The sequence below is a fragment of the Ahaetulla prasina genome, chromosome 15 (genome assembly GCF_028640845.1).
Source record: "Ahaetulla prasina isolate Xishuangbanna chromosome 15, ASM2864084v1, whole genome shotgun sequence".
NCBI classification, from domain to species: domain Eukaryota; kingdom Metazoa; phylum Chordata; class Lepidosauria; order Squamata; family Colubridae; genus Ahaetulla; species Ahaetulla prasina.
Genome location: NC_080553.1, coordinates 18,481,768 through 18,500,396, shown reverse-complemented (window position 1 = coordinate 18,500,396; position 18,629 = coordinate 18,481,768). Strand labels below are relative to the sequence as shown.

The window sequence follows — 18,629 nt, the reverse complement described above, 5'->3', positions numbered from 1 at the left end:
CACTGACATGACAAGGGAGGGTGTAGGGGGGTGCAGGAAGGGTACCTTTCATCCCGCCAGAGAAGCCCCTCCAGTTGGCGAAGATCAAGAGGGGAAGGTGCTCGCGGTCGAAGTCCCTGATGGCCTGGGCAGTTTTAAAAGCTGAGTCCGGGAACCAGACCTGCCCGGCTTGCTGGATGATCTGAGGAAGACAAAAAGGGTCACCCTCAATTAATGCGCCAATCAGATGCGAGGCAAAAATACGTGCTCGACACGTGGCAGGGGGATGTGCCCATTTCACAGATGTTGCCCTTTTACCGAAGACGGCAAGGCGATGTGGAATTGTATTCTGAGGAAACCAAGAGGGAGAGATGGACAGATAAACCGAGGAGAAACCCCCGCAGGACAAAAAGATCCTGAATTTCACATGGCCCAACCTTTGCTTCCGATTCTGGGTTGGCTGGATCTGCTGGTATGGCGAGTTCCACCGTCCGGGCCTCCACAGCTATCACACCCACTGGGATTCCTCCCAGCCTGCCAAGATAAACCCGGACTTCAGATTAGGGCTACATGGACACAATGCAACTGCTCAATCAATAATATGCCATTATTTATTTCATAAGCGTAGAGACTTTAACATTTTAAAACTTGGGAACAAAGATTCGGGGGAGCGCTGAACTCTTTGTCATGCCTTATAGGCAGGCAGGCTGGCATAATGCGGAGCAGGAAAGGAAGTTCCAACTTCCTTTAAGGTGCAAGATCTATCGTACGGGGTCCCCCTCCCTTCTCCCAACCGCTCCTCAGCCAGTCCCAACCCTTGGCCGATACCTGGCTCGACCAACGACCACAGTCTGGGCCCAGGGCTGCATGATCTCTGCAAATGATCCGTGATCGAAGAAACCACTTTGCCAAGATCCCTTCACAGCTGTATAACAAAACAGAGTGGGGTGTGGGAAGGGAGACGTTGAGAAAATTCAACGTAAAGTCTACTAAAGTCATGGAATTCTGTAACCTCTGCTGATCTATTGGGCAAAACTGGAAGAAGAAAACCCAAACACACTGTGGGGGATCCATAAGAAAGGCCTACTAATATATACTAAGCTGCCCAGAGTTACCTTGTGGTAAGATGGGCAGCCGATAAATTTAATAAACAAAGAAACCAGGTCACATCACTATCTCCCACCGCAGATGAGCTGCTCTTTCTTCCAGCCATGCTGGGTATCAATTTGTACAGTTTCCAACCAACAAAGGCACCTTCCAACTTCTCATCTCTACCTGTTTTTATCTAGTCAAGTTTTATCTTTGTCAAAACCTACCTATAATTAGCTGAGCCGAGCTAATTTCCACCCCAGTGCTGGATTTTGCTCTCTAGCCCTTCCTTCTTCCAGAAGAGCCGATACTCACTCGGATGAGGCCTCCCCGCCAGCATCCACCGGGGGTCGTAGGGGACTTTAGAAGGGACAAAGTCGATTTCTCTATCAATGGGGTCATTTGGAGGGATAACAGGCAATGGACTATGATGATCCTGCAAGAAGAAACATTTCTCAAGGCCAGTTTTTTTTTTTTTAAATAGAGCCTATACAGAGCAGCGGTCAGGAATGGACCAAGAAACAGGCTCTTTCAGGTAATTCTACAGTCCTGATTGTGACATTGACAAGCAAAGATAATTCATTCTTACCCAATTACAGAAGTTGCTTGTTTTTCCACTATAATTCATAGATTGCTTAAGGAAAAAAAAAACCTGTGGCCCACTTAAACTGGGAAGGTGACTGTGATGAAATAAAAGAACTTTAGTGTAAGATATTAAGCATGGGATCCATAACAGAAAATTCCTTCCTCATTTAAAGGCTTGGCACCCTTCCTCTCACTGTCCTCCAAGTTGGCAGCCTGGCATTCCTCCGCTGCTCTCGAGGTACCTTGGGCATGTAGGAGAGCCACTGGAGGATGGTGTAGACGCCCTCAAAGTCATCCGGGACGGCCACATGGGAGACACCGTTGTTGTGCATGATCTGCACTCCGCCCAGCTGGTTGTTAGACGTGTAGACTTCCCGGCCCAAGACCTGCCCCAAAGGAGCACAAAAAGGCCAGTAAAAGCAGCGCTTTCTTCAGAGACCCCAAGCGCAGCTTCCTAGCGGTCACAACCTGGAGCTTTGGAAATTACTCAGCAGGACTCAGGGTCTGCAAACAAACATGGCTCTTGCTCCCAATGGCTCTTGTTTTCTAAAGTACTTTTCTCAGGATAACCTAAACAGAAAACGCCGGAAGCCAAAACAAGCTCTCTTCGTACCTTATTCAGAGCGCTGGCCCCAGTCAAAATGATGTGGGAGTTCTCCACCTGGATCACTCGCTGGCCGAGCCTGACCAGGTAAGCCCCAATCCCAATGGCTCGACAGGTGACCTGCGTTAACAGACGCAAAGGAACCAATTTATGGCCGGGGATGCAAAAGCTCTTATTTAGTTTAGAACAGTGTCTTTCTTCACCTTGGCAGCTTGAAGATGTGTGGACTTCGGCTCCCAGAATGCCTCAGCCGGCCATGGGGAATCCTGGGATTTGCAGTCCACACATCTTCAAACTGCCAAGGCTGAGAATCACTGGTTTAGAAAACATGGCAGCTTCCTGCTCAGTAGCAGTCGTCCTCCCACCCCAGCGTTAGAACCAGAGGGATCCACAGCCGTACTATCGGTGGTGAAATCTGAACCGGTTTGATGCTGGTTCGTTGGCAGCACAAGCGCGCTGCGCACCAACGCATGTTGTGCACGCATGTGCAGTACACAGCAAAAGGAGGCTTGGGAAGGTAAGTAGAACAGCGAGGTGGAGGAATCAGCTGTGACATGCGATCTTGCAAACCTTTTAAAAAACTTTTTAAAAGCATTTTTTACTACTGGTTCGGGTGAATAGGTAGTTAAAAAATGCTTTAAAAAATAAAAAAAGGTTCCAACAATCACAGCTGTGCTGCGCGACTGTCAAAACCTTTTTTAAAAATTTTTTACTACCTATTCACCCGAACCGATAGTTAAAAATGCTTTAAAAAGTAAAAAAAAAAAAAAAGTTCTGAGATCGCACATCGCTCAGCTGATTGTTGGAACTTTTTTTTTTTACAATTTTTTTATTACTGGTTCAGTGAACTAGTAGCAATTTTTACTACCGGTTTGGGCGAACTGGTCTGAACCGGCAGCATTTGACCCCTGCGTACCATGCTGATGGTGACAATTTGGTCATAGGCAAGAGAAGACTCCCCAGCAATGGTGGCTGATGCTCTTAGGTTCTCCACCCCGAAGCCTTCCTCTTTCCCAATTATATCAGTGATGATGTACCTGCAGAAGACAAGAGCAAGCAGAAAGTTAATACCACACACACACACACACACACACACACACACACACACACACACAGAGAGAGAGAGCTTGGTTCCCCCTTCCACCCACCCCCGAAAGAAGCCACTTGCTCACCTGGACTCACCAGCCTCTTCCACGTGCCTGCAGTGAACAGAATTCATGGAGCTGAGCCTCGTGTAATCCTGAGGTGTTAAGTACAGGTACTTGAATCCCTTCGGAAAATGGGAGGGGGCAGAATTAGATGGACAAAACTACTAGGAAGCCTTTAAAGAAGCATACAATTCAATTGCTTTGGTGGTCTTCCTCAAACAGCAACAAGGAGCCGGGGAAAAGATTGTCCTTATTTCCCTCCCAGGTTTGGGGCGGAGGGTCCTTCTCTGCTCTCCCACCATCAGAGGAGTTTGGGGAACCACAGCCTCTCTTGCTTCTGGTTATTGGTTAAGAAGCTACTGCTTCATGCCTGCCTGCCTGCCTGCCTGCCATTATACAATATAATATACAATATAACAACAGAGTTGGAAGGGACCTTGGAGGCCTTCTAGTCCAACCCCCTGCCCAGGCAGGAAACCCTACACCATCTCAGTCAGATGGTTATCCAACATTTTCTTAAAAATTTCCAGTGTTGGAGCATTCACAACTTCTGCAGGCAAGTCGTTCCACTTATTAATTGTTCTAACTGTCAGGAAATTTCTCCTCAGTTCTAAGTTGCTTCTTTCCTTGATCAGTTTCCACCCATTGCTTCTTGTTCTACCCTCAGGTGCTTTGGAGAACAGCCCGACTCCCTCTTCTTTGTGGCAACCCCTGAGATATTGGAACACTGCTATCATGTCTCCCCTAGTCCTTCTTTTTATTAAACTAGACATACCCAGTTCCTGCAACCGTTCTTCATATGTTTTAGCCTCCAGTCCCCTAATCATCTTTGTTGCTCTTCTCTGCACTCTTTCTAGAGTCTCAACATCTTTTTTACATCGTGGCGACCAAAACTGGATGCAGTATTCCAAGTGTGGCCTTACCAAGGCATTATAAAGTGGCACTAACACTTCACGTGATCTTGATTCTATCCCTCTGTTTATGCAGCCCAGAACTGTGTTGGCTTTTTTAGCAGCAGCTGCACACTGCTGGCTCATATCTAAATGGTTGTCCACTAGGATTCCAAGATCCCTCTCACAGGTACTACTATTGCACAAGGTACCACATATACGGTACCTGTGCATTTTGGTTTTTTTGCCTAAATGTAGAACTTTACTTTTTTCGCTGTTGCGCAGTGGTTAGAGTGCAGTACTGCAGGTTACTTCTGCTGATCACCGGCTGCCAGCAGTTTGCCAGTTCGAATCTCACCAGGCTCAAGGCTGACTCAGCCTTCCATCCTTTCCAAGGTTGGTAAAATGAGGACCCAGATTGTTGGGGGCAACAACCACTTAGAAAGGGCTGCAAAGCGCTATGAAGTGGGATATAAGTCTTAGTACTATTGCTATTATGCCTTCAGACAGGGAGGACGAGGCTCTGGAAATGTCAAGGAATTCCCTCTCCCTGGGCAACGAGGCTCAGCTGGAGCAACGAAGGTGTCTCCGCATCTTCTTCCCAAGGGGAGATTCAGCCAAGATGGAATCCCACTGGGTCCTGCAGTACTCCACATACCTTGTAGGGATCTGCTGGGTCTATCCAACCTATCTGGAACTTGTTCTTGATCTCGTCGGCAAACCCGATGCGGGCACCACTGTTGGCTGCAATGTAGACCCGGGGGATGCCCTCCACACGGGCCAGCTCCGAAGCCCGCAGGAAAAGGAGATCCTCGGCAGGCCCAAAGGACCCGATCTTGTAGGTGATGTCGTTGCTGATGAGCACAATGTCACGGCCCTTGGGGTACTCAGGGGTCTTCAGCTTCATTTTGAAGGCCACCATTCCGATCTGACAGGGTGGGGGAGGAGGAGGAAAGAGGAACTGATCAAAAGCAGAGGTTAGCAAGCTGCATTTCTTAATCTGGAGGATATTCCATCATTCTGCCACCAAATCCTCTTTAACAGAGGCCTGCAGCAAACCAGCTTAAGGAGAAGAACCAAGGGAGGCAGCCCCTCCGTCTGCAAGGACACCCAGCTGTTCCAAACCTCCCTGGCGACCCCAACTCCTCCCTCAAGCTTCGGCTTGTCTTCATCTCAGCACTTGCCTCATTTCCTCCCGGCAGCCTGTTCAGATGCACCATCTTCCCCTGGGCATCCAGCACCAGTTCCGTATAAGTCAGCACGTCGGCAGGGGTGGCATCCTCAGTGGACCCCCACTGCTTGAACAGAGCCTGAGAAGGAGGAGGAAGCGTTCCCAGCCTCAGGGGGATTCTTAGGGGCAGACACAGGTCAAGGGAGTGGGAAGAAGGACATTGCCTGGAGTCTGGGAAGTGGGCTCTCCATCAGAGACCGAGTTCTGCCTCTTCCATTGGCACGGAGCCTTTTGGGGAGAGATCTGGAAGAGGCACCTCCGCCCATTCGGTACCCACTTGCTTTTCCTAATATTTCTGGAGAGGCAGGCCTATAGCTGGGCTTTCTCTCCAGATGAACTGGGCTATTGTTGTCCAATTTTGTGGGAAGCACTTGCTTCAAGAAAACACTTCCCAATATTCTCTCTCTCTCTGTGTGTGTGTGTGTCCATCTTTTAATTTAAAAATCTGCAGCAACTCTCAAATCAGAAGCTCCACTGAAGAGAGAAACTAGGATCCCCAATCCCCACACTGGAGCCTCTTGAGCATTAAGCCTGGAGCCTGTGCATAGTCATGGTGGAGTGTCTCTCCACCCAGGTGGCCAAAGGAGCCAGGGGAGAGGAGTGCCTTGAGCCGCTGCCCAGCCCACCTGACGGAACATCTCCAGGAAGTCGTAGACGTAGGTGGTGCCCAGCGACTGCGCCTGGAAGCGCTTGGCCTGGAGCAGGTCCTTGGTGACGTAGGGCGTGTTGATCAGCATGCCGTGCATGGGCCCCTGATTCTCCCCGTAGGAGTGGAACATAATCTAGGCCAGGACACAAAGCGAAGAACGGATCAGGCCGCCTCTCTCGGTTTAGGCAACTTGAGTCAGGCAAGAAGAAGCACTGAATCTTCACAAATGCACACCTAACTGTAGAATGTTTACACTCTGCGGAATGATCTGGAGGCGTTCTCCAGGTGCACTCGGCCATGGTTCTAAGCCTGAGCTCAGCACGCGGTGAAGTCTGCGCAAATCCGAAGCACCCGGGGGTGGGGCCCTCAGTTGGGAAATAAAGAGTTCTGGAGGGCCCCCCATCCCTGAGAGAAGCAGAGAAGCCAATCTGGGGGACGCATGAAGCGCTCAAGGGGCTCGGGGGGCACCTACGCTTCCCGTGCTGGGGTCGCTGACTTCCTTGTAGAGGCCGATATCCAGGTAGTATCCAGACTCGTCGGTGAGGAAGAGGCGGATGGGAACCGCTTGGGCCGTCGGCATCAGGCGGATGTTAATCTTCACTTCCGCTTGAAGGACTCGCAGCTTCCAGAGGCGGCTGCCGTACCGCATCACCATGGACCGCACAGACTCCTCGATCTGGGTGTGGGGAGCACCAAAATGAGGTCGGGGGAGCCTCTTACTCCGCGGGCTTTCTAGAGACGGAAGCCACACGGACCTTGGATGGGTCCATCACAACGGTGGGGACAAAGTTGAGGAAGATGTGGTTGCAGTCGGTGCGGACGCTGGTGTTGCTGGCGGCCACCTCCAGCTCGTCCATGGCTTCCAAGAGCAGTCGCTCGCCCTCGTTCTGCAGGTACTCGAAGGAGGCCTCCTGGATGGGAAGATGGAGGAGGCACGAAAGGGAGGGAGAGAGAGAGAGAGAGACTTGTCAATGAGAAGGGCAGAGAGGAGGGGGACAACTATTGGCCCTTCTCAGGATCCTGGAACGGGCTGCTGTGCTGAGCAGGAAGTACCAAAAAAGGAGAATATTTGTAGCTCAGGGTGAGGGGGTCCTCGGTGCTTGGCTGTTTTCTTGCAGACGTTTCATGACCCAACTAGGTAACATTATCAGTGCCAGAAGGAAAGAGGATTTGTGGAGTGGAGAAGGAAGAGGAGGAGGTAAAAGAGGAAGAGGACGGTGGGGCCCTTGGTGCTCTCTGAGCTTGGTTGCAGACATTCCATTACCCAAACTATGAAACATCGTCAGCGCTAGTCGGCTATTCTATTCTATTCTATTCTATTCTATTCTATTCTATTCTATTCTATTCTATTCTATTCTATTCTATTCTATTCTATGTTACCTAGTTTGGGTCATGAAATGTATGCGATAAAACCACCAACGGTCCCTCATGAGCAGAAAGTGTCTCCTGGCTCCCTGTAACTCAGCCCTAAACTCACCTTGGTGATCAGATCGGAGTGTCTGACAATGGCACGGATGAAGAACCTGTAGTCAGTGACTTCAGTACCTTCCTCCACCCTGGCAGCACCCAGGTAAAGATGCATCTTGTGGTTGGCACATGGCACTGCGGTCAGGGCAAAGTTGCGCATGCGATTCAGCTCCAGCTGGAAAGCCAGCGCTGGCTCCAAGTGGCGATAGATGTGGTCTTCAGCAAACTGAGGAAGACGCAGCAAAAACTTGTGGGATTCAATGTGGAGTCTAAGGTTGCACCCACCGCAGGTTAAAACCAGGATCAGTTGTCGCCTGGGGGATTAAACAGCCTCTCACCTCATCCCGAGCTCGGAAAGTAAAGAATTTTGGGAACTCCCTCTGCAAAAGAAGACAGAAGCTACCAGTGAGGGGAAAGACAAGCAGCTGCCAATGTTTGCTTTTTAAACAGCAGTTAATTCCACCATGATTATCAACAGTCATGTATACACTTCATATATATATTTCACACGTGTGTGTGTGTGTGTGTGTGTGTGTGTGTGTGTGTCTGTGTGTCTGTGTAGTTTTTCCACTGACCTGCTGGGTTATCAAAAACGTGATTCTTCGAAGCCCGTAGTCAACAAGGATATTATTCTGTAGGGGGAAAGAAGACGAGAAAAGGCCAAATATCTGAATAATCTCAGGAAACAAATATTATCAACCATCCTGAAATCAGGAAGGAAGGAGGCTCAGATTAGATCAAGGCATTTTTGCCTGTATTCAAACAGGAGCTGAGCTGAGGATGTGCAACCCTGCTTGGATGTGGACTCACAAATGACTCACAAGGTCAGCTTTTAAAGCCAGCAAATCAATAAATAAGCCCTTTCTCTCAGCAAAGCCAGAGGCCAAGCCGCCGGGGGGAGAAATTCCAGGCTTTCCAGGTGAGAGCAGACCTTGGATTGAGCGAAGGCCCTGAAGATCGGCACCAGCTCTTCATCCTCATGGTGATCTGCCCACCGGATGGCCACGTTCAAGATGTGGATGGGTTCCTCCCGGACGTTCTGGAAGCCACAAGCCCGCACAGAGGTTAGGCCCAGCCGTAACTCCAGCAGAGAGAAGCCGGCAGCTCAGAAACACTCACTTTGTTGTCGTCTTCGTCGTAAAAGGTAGACCTGACTTCGCTGAAGAGGGGGCTCTCCTGCTCAGCAAAGCAGGAAATGACTTCATCGAAATTCCTAGCAGGCAAACGGAAGAGAGGCTGGAGGTGAGAAGACAAACAAACGTGACGTCCCACTGAGGAGCCAAATCTAATCCTGCAAGGGCATCTCAGCTTCAAGAACCCAAAAGGCCACAAATTCCACCTTGAAAACTCTGTATCTGCAGTGACAGATTGAACCAGGCTTGCTCCTCTCCTAGGTGGGCCACCTACCGGATGAAATCGTCAAATCTGTCGAAGGCCACCATGGCTCCCATTCTCTGGCAGAGAGGGGAAAATCCACTGTCCATGAAGAGCTCCGTGCTGTGCCGGGCCAGGTCTGGGTTGGAGATGCTGACCGGCACGGACATCCTGCGGGGGAGGGGAGGGGAAATGCAAGGAAGAGGGGAAACATCAGATGGAGCAGGCCACCGATTCGCGGACGTGGAATTGAGCCCCTGCCGCTTCCAAGGGCAGCTTGGCACTTTGCAGCCACCCAGCTGGAGCCGATACGAGCCCAAAGGCCACGAGGAAGGGACAGTTTCCTTTTCAAAAGACTTTTTTTTAAAAAATAAAGGATCGCCTCTTTGCCTTCTCCATCACCCACTTGTTACATTTTGCCCCCCCACATGCCCCTCAGACAGAAAGTTAGTAGCCAATCCAAAGGGCTTGGAGCGGGGCGGTTAAGGGAAAAGTCAAGGAGGCAGTTATGGCGGAGCTGAGCTTTGGTGTAACCGTTATCATGCTGCAGAGCCAAAAGAACTCCACGCTACCTGCTCAGGGTGGGGCTGCTTCCTCTGAAAAGAGACAGGAAGACCAATAGCTCCCTTGGTCTGAGGCAAACCCGCAGGGACCCCTCGGCCGTCCCCCACCCAGCGGCTGACCCTGAAACCTTCCCCGGGCAGACCCACCGCTCCCACCGTCTCCCCCGCCCTAAAGGCACCCTAAAGGCTTAGGGACGTTTGCCCCACCTGTTTGGGTGCGAGGAAGGCAGCATGAACTGGAACTCAACCACGCAGGTGCCGTCCAGCAACTGGCGGTGCTGCAGGCTGTTCAGCTCGTAGGCGATGTAGGCCCTCCTCACATAGACCTGGAAAGGCAAAAGGAAGGAGGACCACTGGCGGATCTGTGGCCAATTTCACAATTTTCTCCCAGCGCAGAACTTATTACAGCACTCTGCACTCGGCAGCTTCATGGCAAAACAAAGGCCCCCCCACCCACCCACCCACCCCGGTCACAGGGACATCACCGAAGGCTCCCGATCCTCGCCTTACCTCCAGGGCTGCCATGCGCACCACCTGGTTGGCGTGATAGAAGAAGGTGGGCAAGACGTCAAAGATGGTGGTTTCCGAAAGAATGAGTTTCTGTGAAAGAAGGCGGAGTCAGCAGGTGACGCTCGGGGCTCGGGGTCCCCAGGGGGAAGGGGACTGGGTTCAAGAAGTCACCTTTAGGTTTTCAGGACAGAACTGGTGGCCGTACATGTCGATGGCAGAGAGGAAGATGGACTCCACCTGGTTGTGCCGCAGTTCATAGGACGGCAGGTGGGAGGCAATCAGCACCTGGGGGCAAAGGAGGGCCGGGTCAATAGATTCCCCTCACCCAGTGTTGAATCCAATTCTGTTTACGACCGGTTTTGTGGGTGTGGCTTGGTGGGCGTGACAGGGGAAGGGATACTGCAAAATCCCCATTCCCACCCCACTCCTGGGGGGATGGATATTACAAAATCTCTATTACCTCCCAATTCCTGGGGAAAGGATATTGCAAAATCTCCATTCCCACCCCACTAGAAATATAAAAAAAAAAAAATACCCTGGGGCCAAGCACAGGTGGTATTTGCCGGTTCTCCGAACTGCTCAAAATTTCGGCTACCGGTCCTCTAGAACCTGTCAGAACCTGCTGGATTTCACCCCTCCCCCCACCCTGGCAAGTCAGGGAGAATCAGCCAGGATGATTGGCCACCCCAGGCCTGACCTGCCGGGCCCGTAAGGCCACTTTGGCGTGCTCCGTTTTGCTGAGCTGGGTGAGCTCGTTTAGGATGGCCATCAGCTCATCGGTCAAGGTTGGGTCTCGGCCACAAAGCTGGTCCTGGACAACAAAACAAAACGGACATCCAGCGTTATCACTGCACTGGTGTTGTCTAATGGGGCAACAAAGGACCGCCTTCCCAGGCCCGATTTTCCAGCTGGGCGGGCCCTGCAGCTCTGTGCCCAGATGGAAAAGGTGTGGCCGGAGGGAAGGCGGAGCTCCCCTCTCCTGCTCGCTTCCTTTTCAACTCACAATCAACATGGTCACCAGGAGGTTCTTCTTGGCCACCTGGGCGTGGGAGAAAATGCATTCCAGAACGGGGGCCATGTTGGGCATGTGCTGCTCCCTCAGGATAATCACACATTTGTCGTAATGAGCTGGAGCACAAGCGGAAACCCAAGGAGGAGCCAGTTGCAGAGAAGGTGCCGCCTTCTGGGGAAGCTCTGCCAGAGGCCCTGCCGGCACCCTCCTCCTCCTCCTCCTCCACCTTACCTTGCTGGAACTGGGTCTCCACCTGCAGGTATCGCCTCAGCAGATCCAGCACCACCGATTTCATGTGGCCGCGGATGCCACTGCGGTACCTGGAATCGAGGGCCGAGACAGAAGGTGTGATGCGCGAGTCACTTGTAGGTCTTGGGAGCAGACGATGGAGAAAGAGGGTGTTGCGGAGCTGGCAACGGAGTCAGACCGTGATGAGGCTGAGGAAGAGCGTGGGGCAGTCCTGGAGGCTGGGGAAGGCCTGGATCTGCGTTGGAGGCTGAAGTGGGGCCAGGGCCATCGGGGAACGAGGTGTGGACTCCAGAGATGACAGTAGTGAGGCAGAGGAACAGGAGGAGCCTGTTCCTAATGCATGCATGAGAAGAGCTGCCAGAAGGCAAAAGCAGCTCAAGCAAAGAGGACGACTCGGGTGAAGGGCCAAGAGATGACTAGCCCCACCCATAAGGCTTAAAAGACCATCAACGGCGTTTGTGCTCTTTGCCGGAAAACAATGCTGATAGCTTTGTCTTGCCGCACTTGTATCAGTGTCTTCTGAACGTTTGCCAAGAAAGGCCTTTGGCAGTTTGCCTAATTGGACCGAGGTTTGCGATAGGACTGAGGAATTTGTGTTGGGAGGAATTGGCTTTAATTTGGTTGAATTACACTGAGAATGAAGTCATTCTCAGCTGTTTGAATAAAGTTTGTTTTTACACCGACTGAGTTTCCTACTACCTACTTGGGCCTGGGTCACAACAGAGGGGGAAGAAGGCCAGGGATGATTCACTGTTGTCATGTAAGACGTTTTGGGCACAATCTTTGTGACAAAAGCAGAAACTCTGCCCAGCTTGTTTACTGCAGGAGCCCTGGTGAAGAGAGTACCAATGCAGGAGACTCCATGCCAATTTTCAAATCACCTTCAGTGCTGCTAAAAATGCTCAGGGCCTGCCTAGACCAGGCCAGGCCAGATTCCAGGCAGGGAGATCAAATTGGCTGGTACAAAATAAAACAGGCCACCTCTCCCTGCAGATGTTCAGGCAGGGAGGGTGGTGGTGTGATTGTCCCAAAGATAGAGGACCAACACACAAACCTACCTCTGAACCAACTGCACAATACTCTGGGTGTTCATGAAGAAGACTTCCCGATCAGCTTTGCGTTGCAGGGTGGCTGCGTGGCTGTCCAAAATACTGGCAATCTTGAAAAGAAAGAGGGGACGATCCTTTATAGCTGTGTTTCTCAACCTGAGAAACTTTCAAGATAGGTGGACTTCATTTCCCAGGGTTCCCCAGCCAGTCGGTATCATCAATTTTCTGCTCACTCCCGCACCGTCGGCTTCTTGGCCGCAGCCCTCCCTCACCTGCTGGCTGGGGAACTGGCAGAGCACGGAGGTGACGTTGCTGGCGTACTGAGCCATTACTTTCCGGATGGACTTCTCCACAGAGACCGGAATCCGGCCCAGCGTGCTCGTCATGATCTCCTGCAGCTCCAGCAGGGGAAGGGAAGGATCCCGGAGGGTCCTCATCAGTTTATCCACCCATTCTTTCATCTGAGTTGGGGAAAAAGAAGGTTCAAGGATTCAGAAATCATGTGAGTGAATCACAGAAAAGGTAAGCAAGGGAGCGCCGGACCAGAGGTGGGTTCTACTCACCTTTATTACCGGTTCGCATTGTGCCCGCGCGGGCTCTTCTGCGCATGCGCAGAAGAGTTTTGATGACGTTCGGGTCAGTGGGCAGAGCCTCCCGCCGGTTTTACTACCGGTTCTATAGAATCGGTCTGAACTGGGGGCAACCCACCACTGCTCCAGACCTTCCGCTGGTGCCAGACCACAGAAGGCGGAAGGGCCAGGAGCCTCCCTTCGGCTCAGGAGATGGGGGGAAGGGTCAGCAATGGCCGAAAGGAGGGAAACAAGATTTTCCCACATAAGCAGCTTCTTTTCTGGCTGATGGAGGGAAGCGAGCTTGTCCTTTTCTTCAGTCTCTCCCACACACACACCGATTGAGGAGCAGTTTCCCCTGCCGTCTTTCGCTGCCTTCCTCCTCCTCCTCCTCCTCCTCTTTGCCATTTAAAGCAAGATCTTCCAAGGGCTTTCCTTGGAAGTCAGGAACATACTCTCAACAAGCCAGGATATTCCCAAGCCGGCTTTTTTCCAAGCTTGATTTTTAACAGGCGAAGGTGAAAACTTTCTTACCTTGGCAGAGAAATACGGCTCTGGCAAGCAATACCCGTTCATGACGTTCTGCAGGTTCTCCAGCATGTTGTGGAAGACCTGGTGCAGCTTCTCGCCAAGGATGGGCAGGGCCGGTTGAGGGGAGAGCCCCCCCGTGTACAACTGGGCCTGGGGGGCAGCATCGGCAAGCGGAGAGGCAAAGCATAAGAATAGGCAGAACATTATAATCAGAAAATCCACCATTCAGGAGCTTCCTGTGATCCAGAAATGAGTTCTAGCACGAGGCTGTTCATCCCCGGAAGACTTTGAACACACAAGAGAAAGGCTCATCCACCCCTCCCCCCGCCCCCCGGGCAGCCCAGGCGCTTCTGGGGGTGGGGGAAAGAGAAGCCCTGAAGAGATGCACTAGGCGGCCTCCTTGATCCATCCTGAGTGCCCGGCAAACACAGAGTGGCTCCCAGGCGGGTTTTGCTCCCTCTCCCCCCAAGTGGCTTCCAGCCGCTCCGTTACTCACCACGTGAACTTTGGTGGGGTCGTCTAGCTCAAGCCGAGCTACCACGCAGCCCGCCTCTAACAACGTGCCCGGCCGTCTCACGTAGCGGATGATGCCCGAATCTTCCACTGTCAGGGATACCACCATCTTCATCACCTGTTTGGAGAGCAACGGACCTGCACATCTGGATGGTTTCCAGATGATCCCAACATGATCAATTATGCTTTGAGGATCCGGCAAGTGGACCAAAGTCACTCTGTCCGGCATGATGGTCTGAAGGAGGAAAAGTCTGAACCTGTTTGACTGCCAGCCAGCTAACACAGCCAGAACACGCCCAAAATACACACATTAATGTCAGGAATCCATTAGTGAGAATGTTCTGGTCTGCCAGCGGACTGTGGCCCTGGCAGTAGAGTCGGACAGTGAGGAGGTTGGGGAGGAACATGGGCCAGTCCTGGAGTCTGGGGAAGGCTCGGATGAGGGCTCTGCATCGGAGGCAGAAAAAGGGAGGTAGGTGCTGCCTCCAGAGCTGGACCTCAGCGAGGCAGAGGAACAGGGGAAGCCTGTTCCCAGTGTGCAAATACGCAGAGCTGCTAGAAGGCAAGAAACAGTTAAAACAAAAGGGGTGACTCGGGAGTAGGGCTTGGAGATGATTGGCCCCTCCCACGAGACTTAAAAGAGGAGCAAAGGCACGTGAGCCTTTGCAGGAAGCAACTCTGTTCGTGCTGGTCGGTTTAAATTCTGAAGCTCCGTTTGATTCTGGACTCTGTGGCTTTGCCAGTTAGGTTTTTGGCAGCGTGTCAAGAGAGATAAAGGTGGGTGATTATCACCCTTATCCTGAAGGGCTCTTTACAACTATCTGGGATTCATCTGTGAATGAGCAGAATTCACAGCTGTTAAAATAAAGGAGGTTTTTGGGACTACTCGTGTGTTTTACTGACTCAGGAAGCCTAGGTCAGAACAGAGAAACAGCCACTTTCCACAGTGAAAAAAATCCAGATCCCCCCCCCCGGTCTGGTGCGAGAGTTACCTCCATTTCTGCATAGCTGTGACCCCCATAGATGTGGCCCCCGTCCTCCACCATATACTGCAGCAGCTTTCCTGCAGAGGGGGCCCTGAGCAAGGATGGGTCTTTCTCTTTCTCAAAATCACAGCTTTTGTTGCCAATTGTGATGCGGTAGCTGGAGGTCAGGAGCCAGAGGATGAAGAAGCAAATAAAAGAACATAAAATAAAAACCTGGTTGGAGGTTGCCTCTCAGAGGTTCCAATTAACAGAATTGGAAGGGACCTTGTAGGTCATCTAGTCCAACCCCCTGCCCAAGTAGGAGACCATACACCATTCTGGCAAATGGCCGTCCAGTCTCTTCTTGAAAGCTTCCAGTGACGAAGCTCTGCTTCTTTCAGCTGAGCTCATCAACTGGCTCCTTCTGAGGTCCTCTCGTCAAGAAAAGGACTCTTAGCCAAGTAACTGTCGTGTCCCACTCCTCCGCTGACGGCCGGGTCAGGGAAATCCGAATCAGGCGTGCCTCTGCAGCTCTGCCAAAGTCCTAGCAAAGTCCTCAAGGCAGGCAGGAGACCAGAAAGTGACTTCAGCAAGATATGTTCGACTTTGCCTGACTCAGAGAATGCCAGAAAGCAGATCCTTTATATAGGCCATGGGGTGTGGCTCCATGACTCAGCACTTATCCAGGCGTGCCCCTCCCTTCCGACGCCGCCACCTATCAATTCTTCTGAAGCGAGGGTCACTCCAGTCGGCAGCTGTTGGTAATTGACCTCCCTCAGGCTCACATGCTATGGGGGAGGGGGAGGGGTCTAGTTGCTCCGTTTGCCTGGGCATGGAGCCAGGGCTGGGGCCGGGAGGTGCTTCCTCCTCCTCAGCCTGTCTGGGCATGGAGCCAGGGCTGGGGCCGGGAGGCATACTAGGACATTCCTCAGCGTTCGGAAGCAGATAAGAAGGCCCCGGCTGCGGTGAGAGCAGGCAAGACACAACACTAACTAACCGCAGAGACCAAGACAGGGTTGTGCAATGGAAGAAGTGTGTTGGTGAGGTCTGGGCGTGAGCGTTTGTGCATGTCGGGCAGGAGAGCCCTTCCGTCACCTACCGGTCAGTTTCTTCTTTCAGGTACGTGGTGTAACTGTTGCCGTTGTAAGACAGGAGCAGCCCCCCGTCGTTCAGTCGGTGCACATCGATCTCAATGTGGGTGCCGTTCATTAGGATGACGTAGGTGGTCAGGGACTGACGGGCGACCTGTCAGAGGCGATGGCGGCAGGTGGATTGGAAAACTGGTAGCAAAAATCCCTGCCCCCCCCATGCCCAGCTGAGCCACACGATCATCAGAGGTTTTTGAGGTTTTTTTACTTTTAAAAGTAAAAAAAAATGCCTCTGATGATCACACGGCTCAGCTGGGATCGTCAGAGCCTTTTAAAAGCATTTTTTTACAACCTCTTTGGCCGAAGAGGTTGTAGAAAAAATGCTTTTAAAAGTAAAAAAAAAATAAAAGTTGGCCACGCCCACCCAGTCACATTATCCCCCCCCCAAGCCACACCCACAGAACCCACAGAAGTAACAAATTTTACATTTCACCACTGCTCCCTCCCAGTTTTCTATCCAAAAAGGGATTTTCCCATTTCAACCCATGGAAAATTGGGCCGCACATACCTTAAGCACATATTTGGTGTCTTCGTAAATTAGTTCCACGTCGACAATATTCAGGAGGGAGGCTGCTGGCAGGACTTGGCCCCTGGAAAACCAGCCAGCATTTTACACTTCTGAACCAAAAAGTGCCCTGACCCCTTTTCAGTTAATTGTCTGATGAGGGTCAGATAAAGGATTCCCAAATATGTTTAGAGGAACAAATCGCATTCGTCCCCTCTTAACTCTTTCCAAGAGACTCCCTGAGTGACTTACAAACGTAACACCAGATATTAGTACTAGGAAGGCAACCTTCCACAGATCAACCCAGCACATCTTAATTGCTGAAACTCTGCAATGAATGCATTTCAAAGCATTTACACCTGGGGGCCCCTCCCGCAGAGACCTGCTGATGGTGCAATAAACTGCATGAAATGGCCAGGGGCTCGGATCCCAGGACGACCCTTTACCTCTCCAGCAAATGCAGGAAATCGTCCATGCAGGTCCTAAAGGAGGCATCTGCCACGTTAAGGGCGCCACAGACCACCGCCAATATCGTGTCCGGTTTCTCTGCCTGCCAACGGAGGAAGAGTTTGGAAAACATCAACATACGAGAACGAGTCTTTCCGTGCCAAAACACGAGAGTAAATCCAAATAAAAACGTGGTATCTAAAAACAGAAAATATGGGCTGGGGTCTCTTGAAAAAGAAGGTTCGAGGGATACAAACATCCAATCCTGAAAACCTGCAAAATTCCTTGCCCACCTGCACTTTTTCAGCGATCAGATGATCGAGCCAGCTGGTGTCTGTCTCGTTCGTCTGGAAACTCTCGGTCTCCAACAACTTAATCAGGTATTCAACTGTCGTCCGGAAGTCCCCACGGATGGACAGCTCCTTTAAGGCGACCACCAAATTTCTGAAAGCCGACAAGCCAGATGCATAAAGTCCCAACCTGCTCTGCTTCTCTCAATCCCAGGGGGGTTGAAAATGATGCCCCAGCAAAGGGAAGGGAGCTGAGGTTCCTTTTGGGAGGTGTGGCTGTCCCAGCACAACTGGTTCTTTTTAGCAAAGCAGGAAGTAGAACCCAGGGGGTGGATGGGGTGAGCGAGTGCCCCATAAAAGGAGAGCCCATGGAGAGTCCCAAGGGCCTCCTGGGAAGCCCCCGCAAGATTTCCACCACCCTCCAAAGCCCAAGGGAAGGCAATACTGACGAGATAGCCTCCTCGCGGTTCTCGCCCCAGGAGAAACAGTGTCCAAACTGCGAATCAGCAAATTCGTGCAAGCCGCCCGTGGCCGCCACGCTGAAGTATCCCCAGACATTCTTATTGCTGCGGAAATTCAGTTCTTGCACGGTGCCAGAGCTGGGCTTGAAACCCTGTAAGGTGTAGCAAAAGACAGGTGAGGGTGGGGGAGGGGGCAGGACTTGCTCACCTTTGGCGGAATTGGGGGCCACATCAGTGGTGAAATCCAAATTTTTTTATTACTGGTTCTGTGGGCGTGGCTTGGTGGGTGTGACAGGGGAAGGATACCACAAAATCCCCATTCCCTCCCCATTCTGGGGCCAGCAGAGGTGGCAATTGCCAGTTCTCCAAACGACTCAAAATTTCTGCTACTGGTTCTCCAGAACCTGTCAGAACCTGCTGGATTTCACCCCTGGGCCAGATCCAAGCTCTAAAGAGCCACACAGGCAGCCCTTGGCAGTGCTCCAAGAAGGCTTTTGAGCAGGTAGAAAGTGAGATTCCAAAAACCGCCAGTCCGTTAGGTCTGGTGATAAGACATTGTCTCTTTCATGACCGTTTAAGGCCAGGAAGCACCAGAATTTTCCTCCCTTTCAGGAGTCAGCTGTGATTGCCCAAAAGTTTGACCATGCAACTGGAAGCAATTATTCAAACTCAATCCGCCTCGACTGGAAAATAAACAGGGGTCTTTTTTGTTACATCCCTTTACCTGCACTAGATATTTGCACTAAAGCTCTCAGCCATGCTCATTCTTTTTAGCTATCAGCTGAAAGAGTTACGGGGAGA

General features: G+C 51.6%; 1 protein-coding gene across 8 annotated transcripts in view; it reads right to left on the bottom strand.

The window, feature by feature from the left end:
• Window positions 1–18,629, bottom strand: part of ACACB (acetyl-CoA carboxylase beta) — a 36,646-nt gene that overhangs the window by 5,437 nt on the left and 12,580 nt on the right. For 5 of the 8 annotated variants that reach the window (XR_009152187.1, XR_009152186.1, XM_058158177.1 and 2 more), the window contains 36 exons: window positions 17,817–17,980; window positions 17,371–17,521; window positions 17,077–17,180; window positions 16,634–16,715; window positions 16,077–16,222; window positions 15,005–15,155; window positions 13,996–14,130; window positions 13,503–13,649; window positions 12,672–12,860; window positions 12,409–12,509; window positions 11,333–11,421; window positions 11,093–11,217; window positions 10,787–10,900; window positions 10,261–10,374; window positions 10,090–10,179; window positions 9,787–9,905; window positions 9,589–9,612; window positions 9,050–9,187; window positions 8,762–8,855; window positions 8,574–8,681; window positions 8,218–8,274; window positions 7,981–8,022; window positions 7,653–7,868; window positions 6,931–7,086; window positions 6,648–6,851; window positions 6,153–6,308; window positions 5,480–5,605; window positions 4,954–5,223; window positions 3,430–3,527; window positions 3,174–3,294; window positions 2,267–2,377; window positions 1,896–2,039; window positions 1,384–1,504; window positions 808–904; window positions 417–513; window positions 46–181 (listed from right to left, as the gene is read on the bottom strand). Coding sequence is in view for 5 of the 8 variants with exons in the window: in XM_058158177.1 (XP_058014160.1) it covers window positions 46–181; window positions 417–513; window positions 808–904; window positions 1,384–1,504; window positions 1,896–2,039; window positions 2,267–2,377; window positions 3,174–3,294; window positions 3,430–3,527; window positions 4,954–5,223; window positions 5,480–5,605; window positions 6,153–6,308; window positions 6,648–6,851; window positions 6,931–7,086; window positions 7,653–7,868; window positions 7,981–8,022; window positions 8,218–8,274; window positions 8,574–8,681; window positions 8,762–8,855; window positions 9,050–9,187; window positions 9,589–9,612; window positions 9,787–9,905; window positions 10,090–10,179; window positions 10,261–10,374; window positions 10,787–10,900; window positions 11,093–11,217; window positions 11,333–11,421; window positions 12,409–12,509; window positions 12,672–12,860; window positions 13,503–13,649; window positions 13,996–14,130; window positions 15,005–15,155; window positions 16,077–16,222; window positions 16,634–16,715; window positions 17,077–17,180; window positions 17,371–17,521; window positions 17,817–17,980 (4,537 nt within the window). In the remaining 3 variants the exon portion in view is untranslated. Of the gene's footprint in view, window positions 1–45; window positions 182–416; window positions 514–806; window positions 905–1,295; window positions 1,505–1,895; window positions 2,040–2,266; window positions 2,378–3,173; window positions 3,295–3,429; window positions 3,528–4,953; window positions 5,224–5,479; window positions 5,606–6,152; window positions 6,309–6,647; window positions 6,852–6,930; window positions 7,087–7,652; window positions 7,869–7,980; window positions 8,023–8,217; window positions 8,275–8,573; window positions 8,682–8,761; window positions 8,856–9,049; window positions 9,188–9,588; window positions 9,613–9,786; window positions 9,906–10,089; window positions 10,180–10,260; window positions 10,375–10,786; window positions 10,901–11,092; window positions 11,218–11,332; window positions 11,422–12,408; window positions 12,510–12,671; window positions 12,861–13,502; window positions 13,650–13,995; window positions 14,131–15,004; window positions 15,156–16,076; window positions 16,223–16,633; window positions 16,716–17,076; window positions 17,181–17,370; window positions 17,522–17,816; window positions 17,981–18,629 lie in introns of those variants that run through there. The other 3 variants (XM_058158176.1, XM_058158179.1, XR_009152188.1) reach the window with 3 other exon arrangements.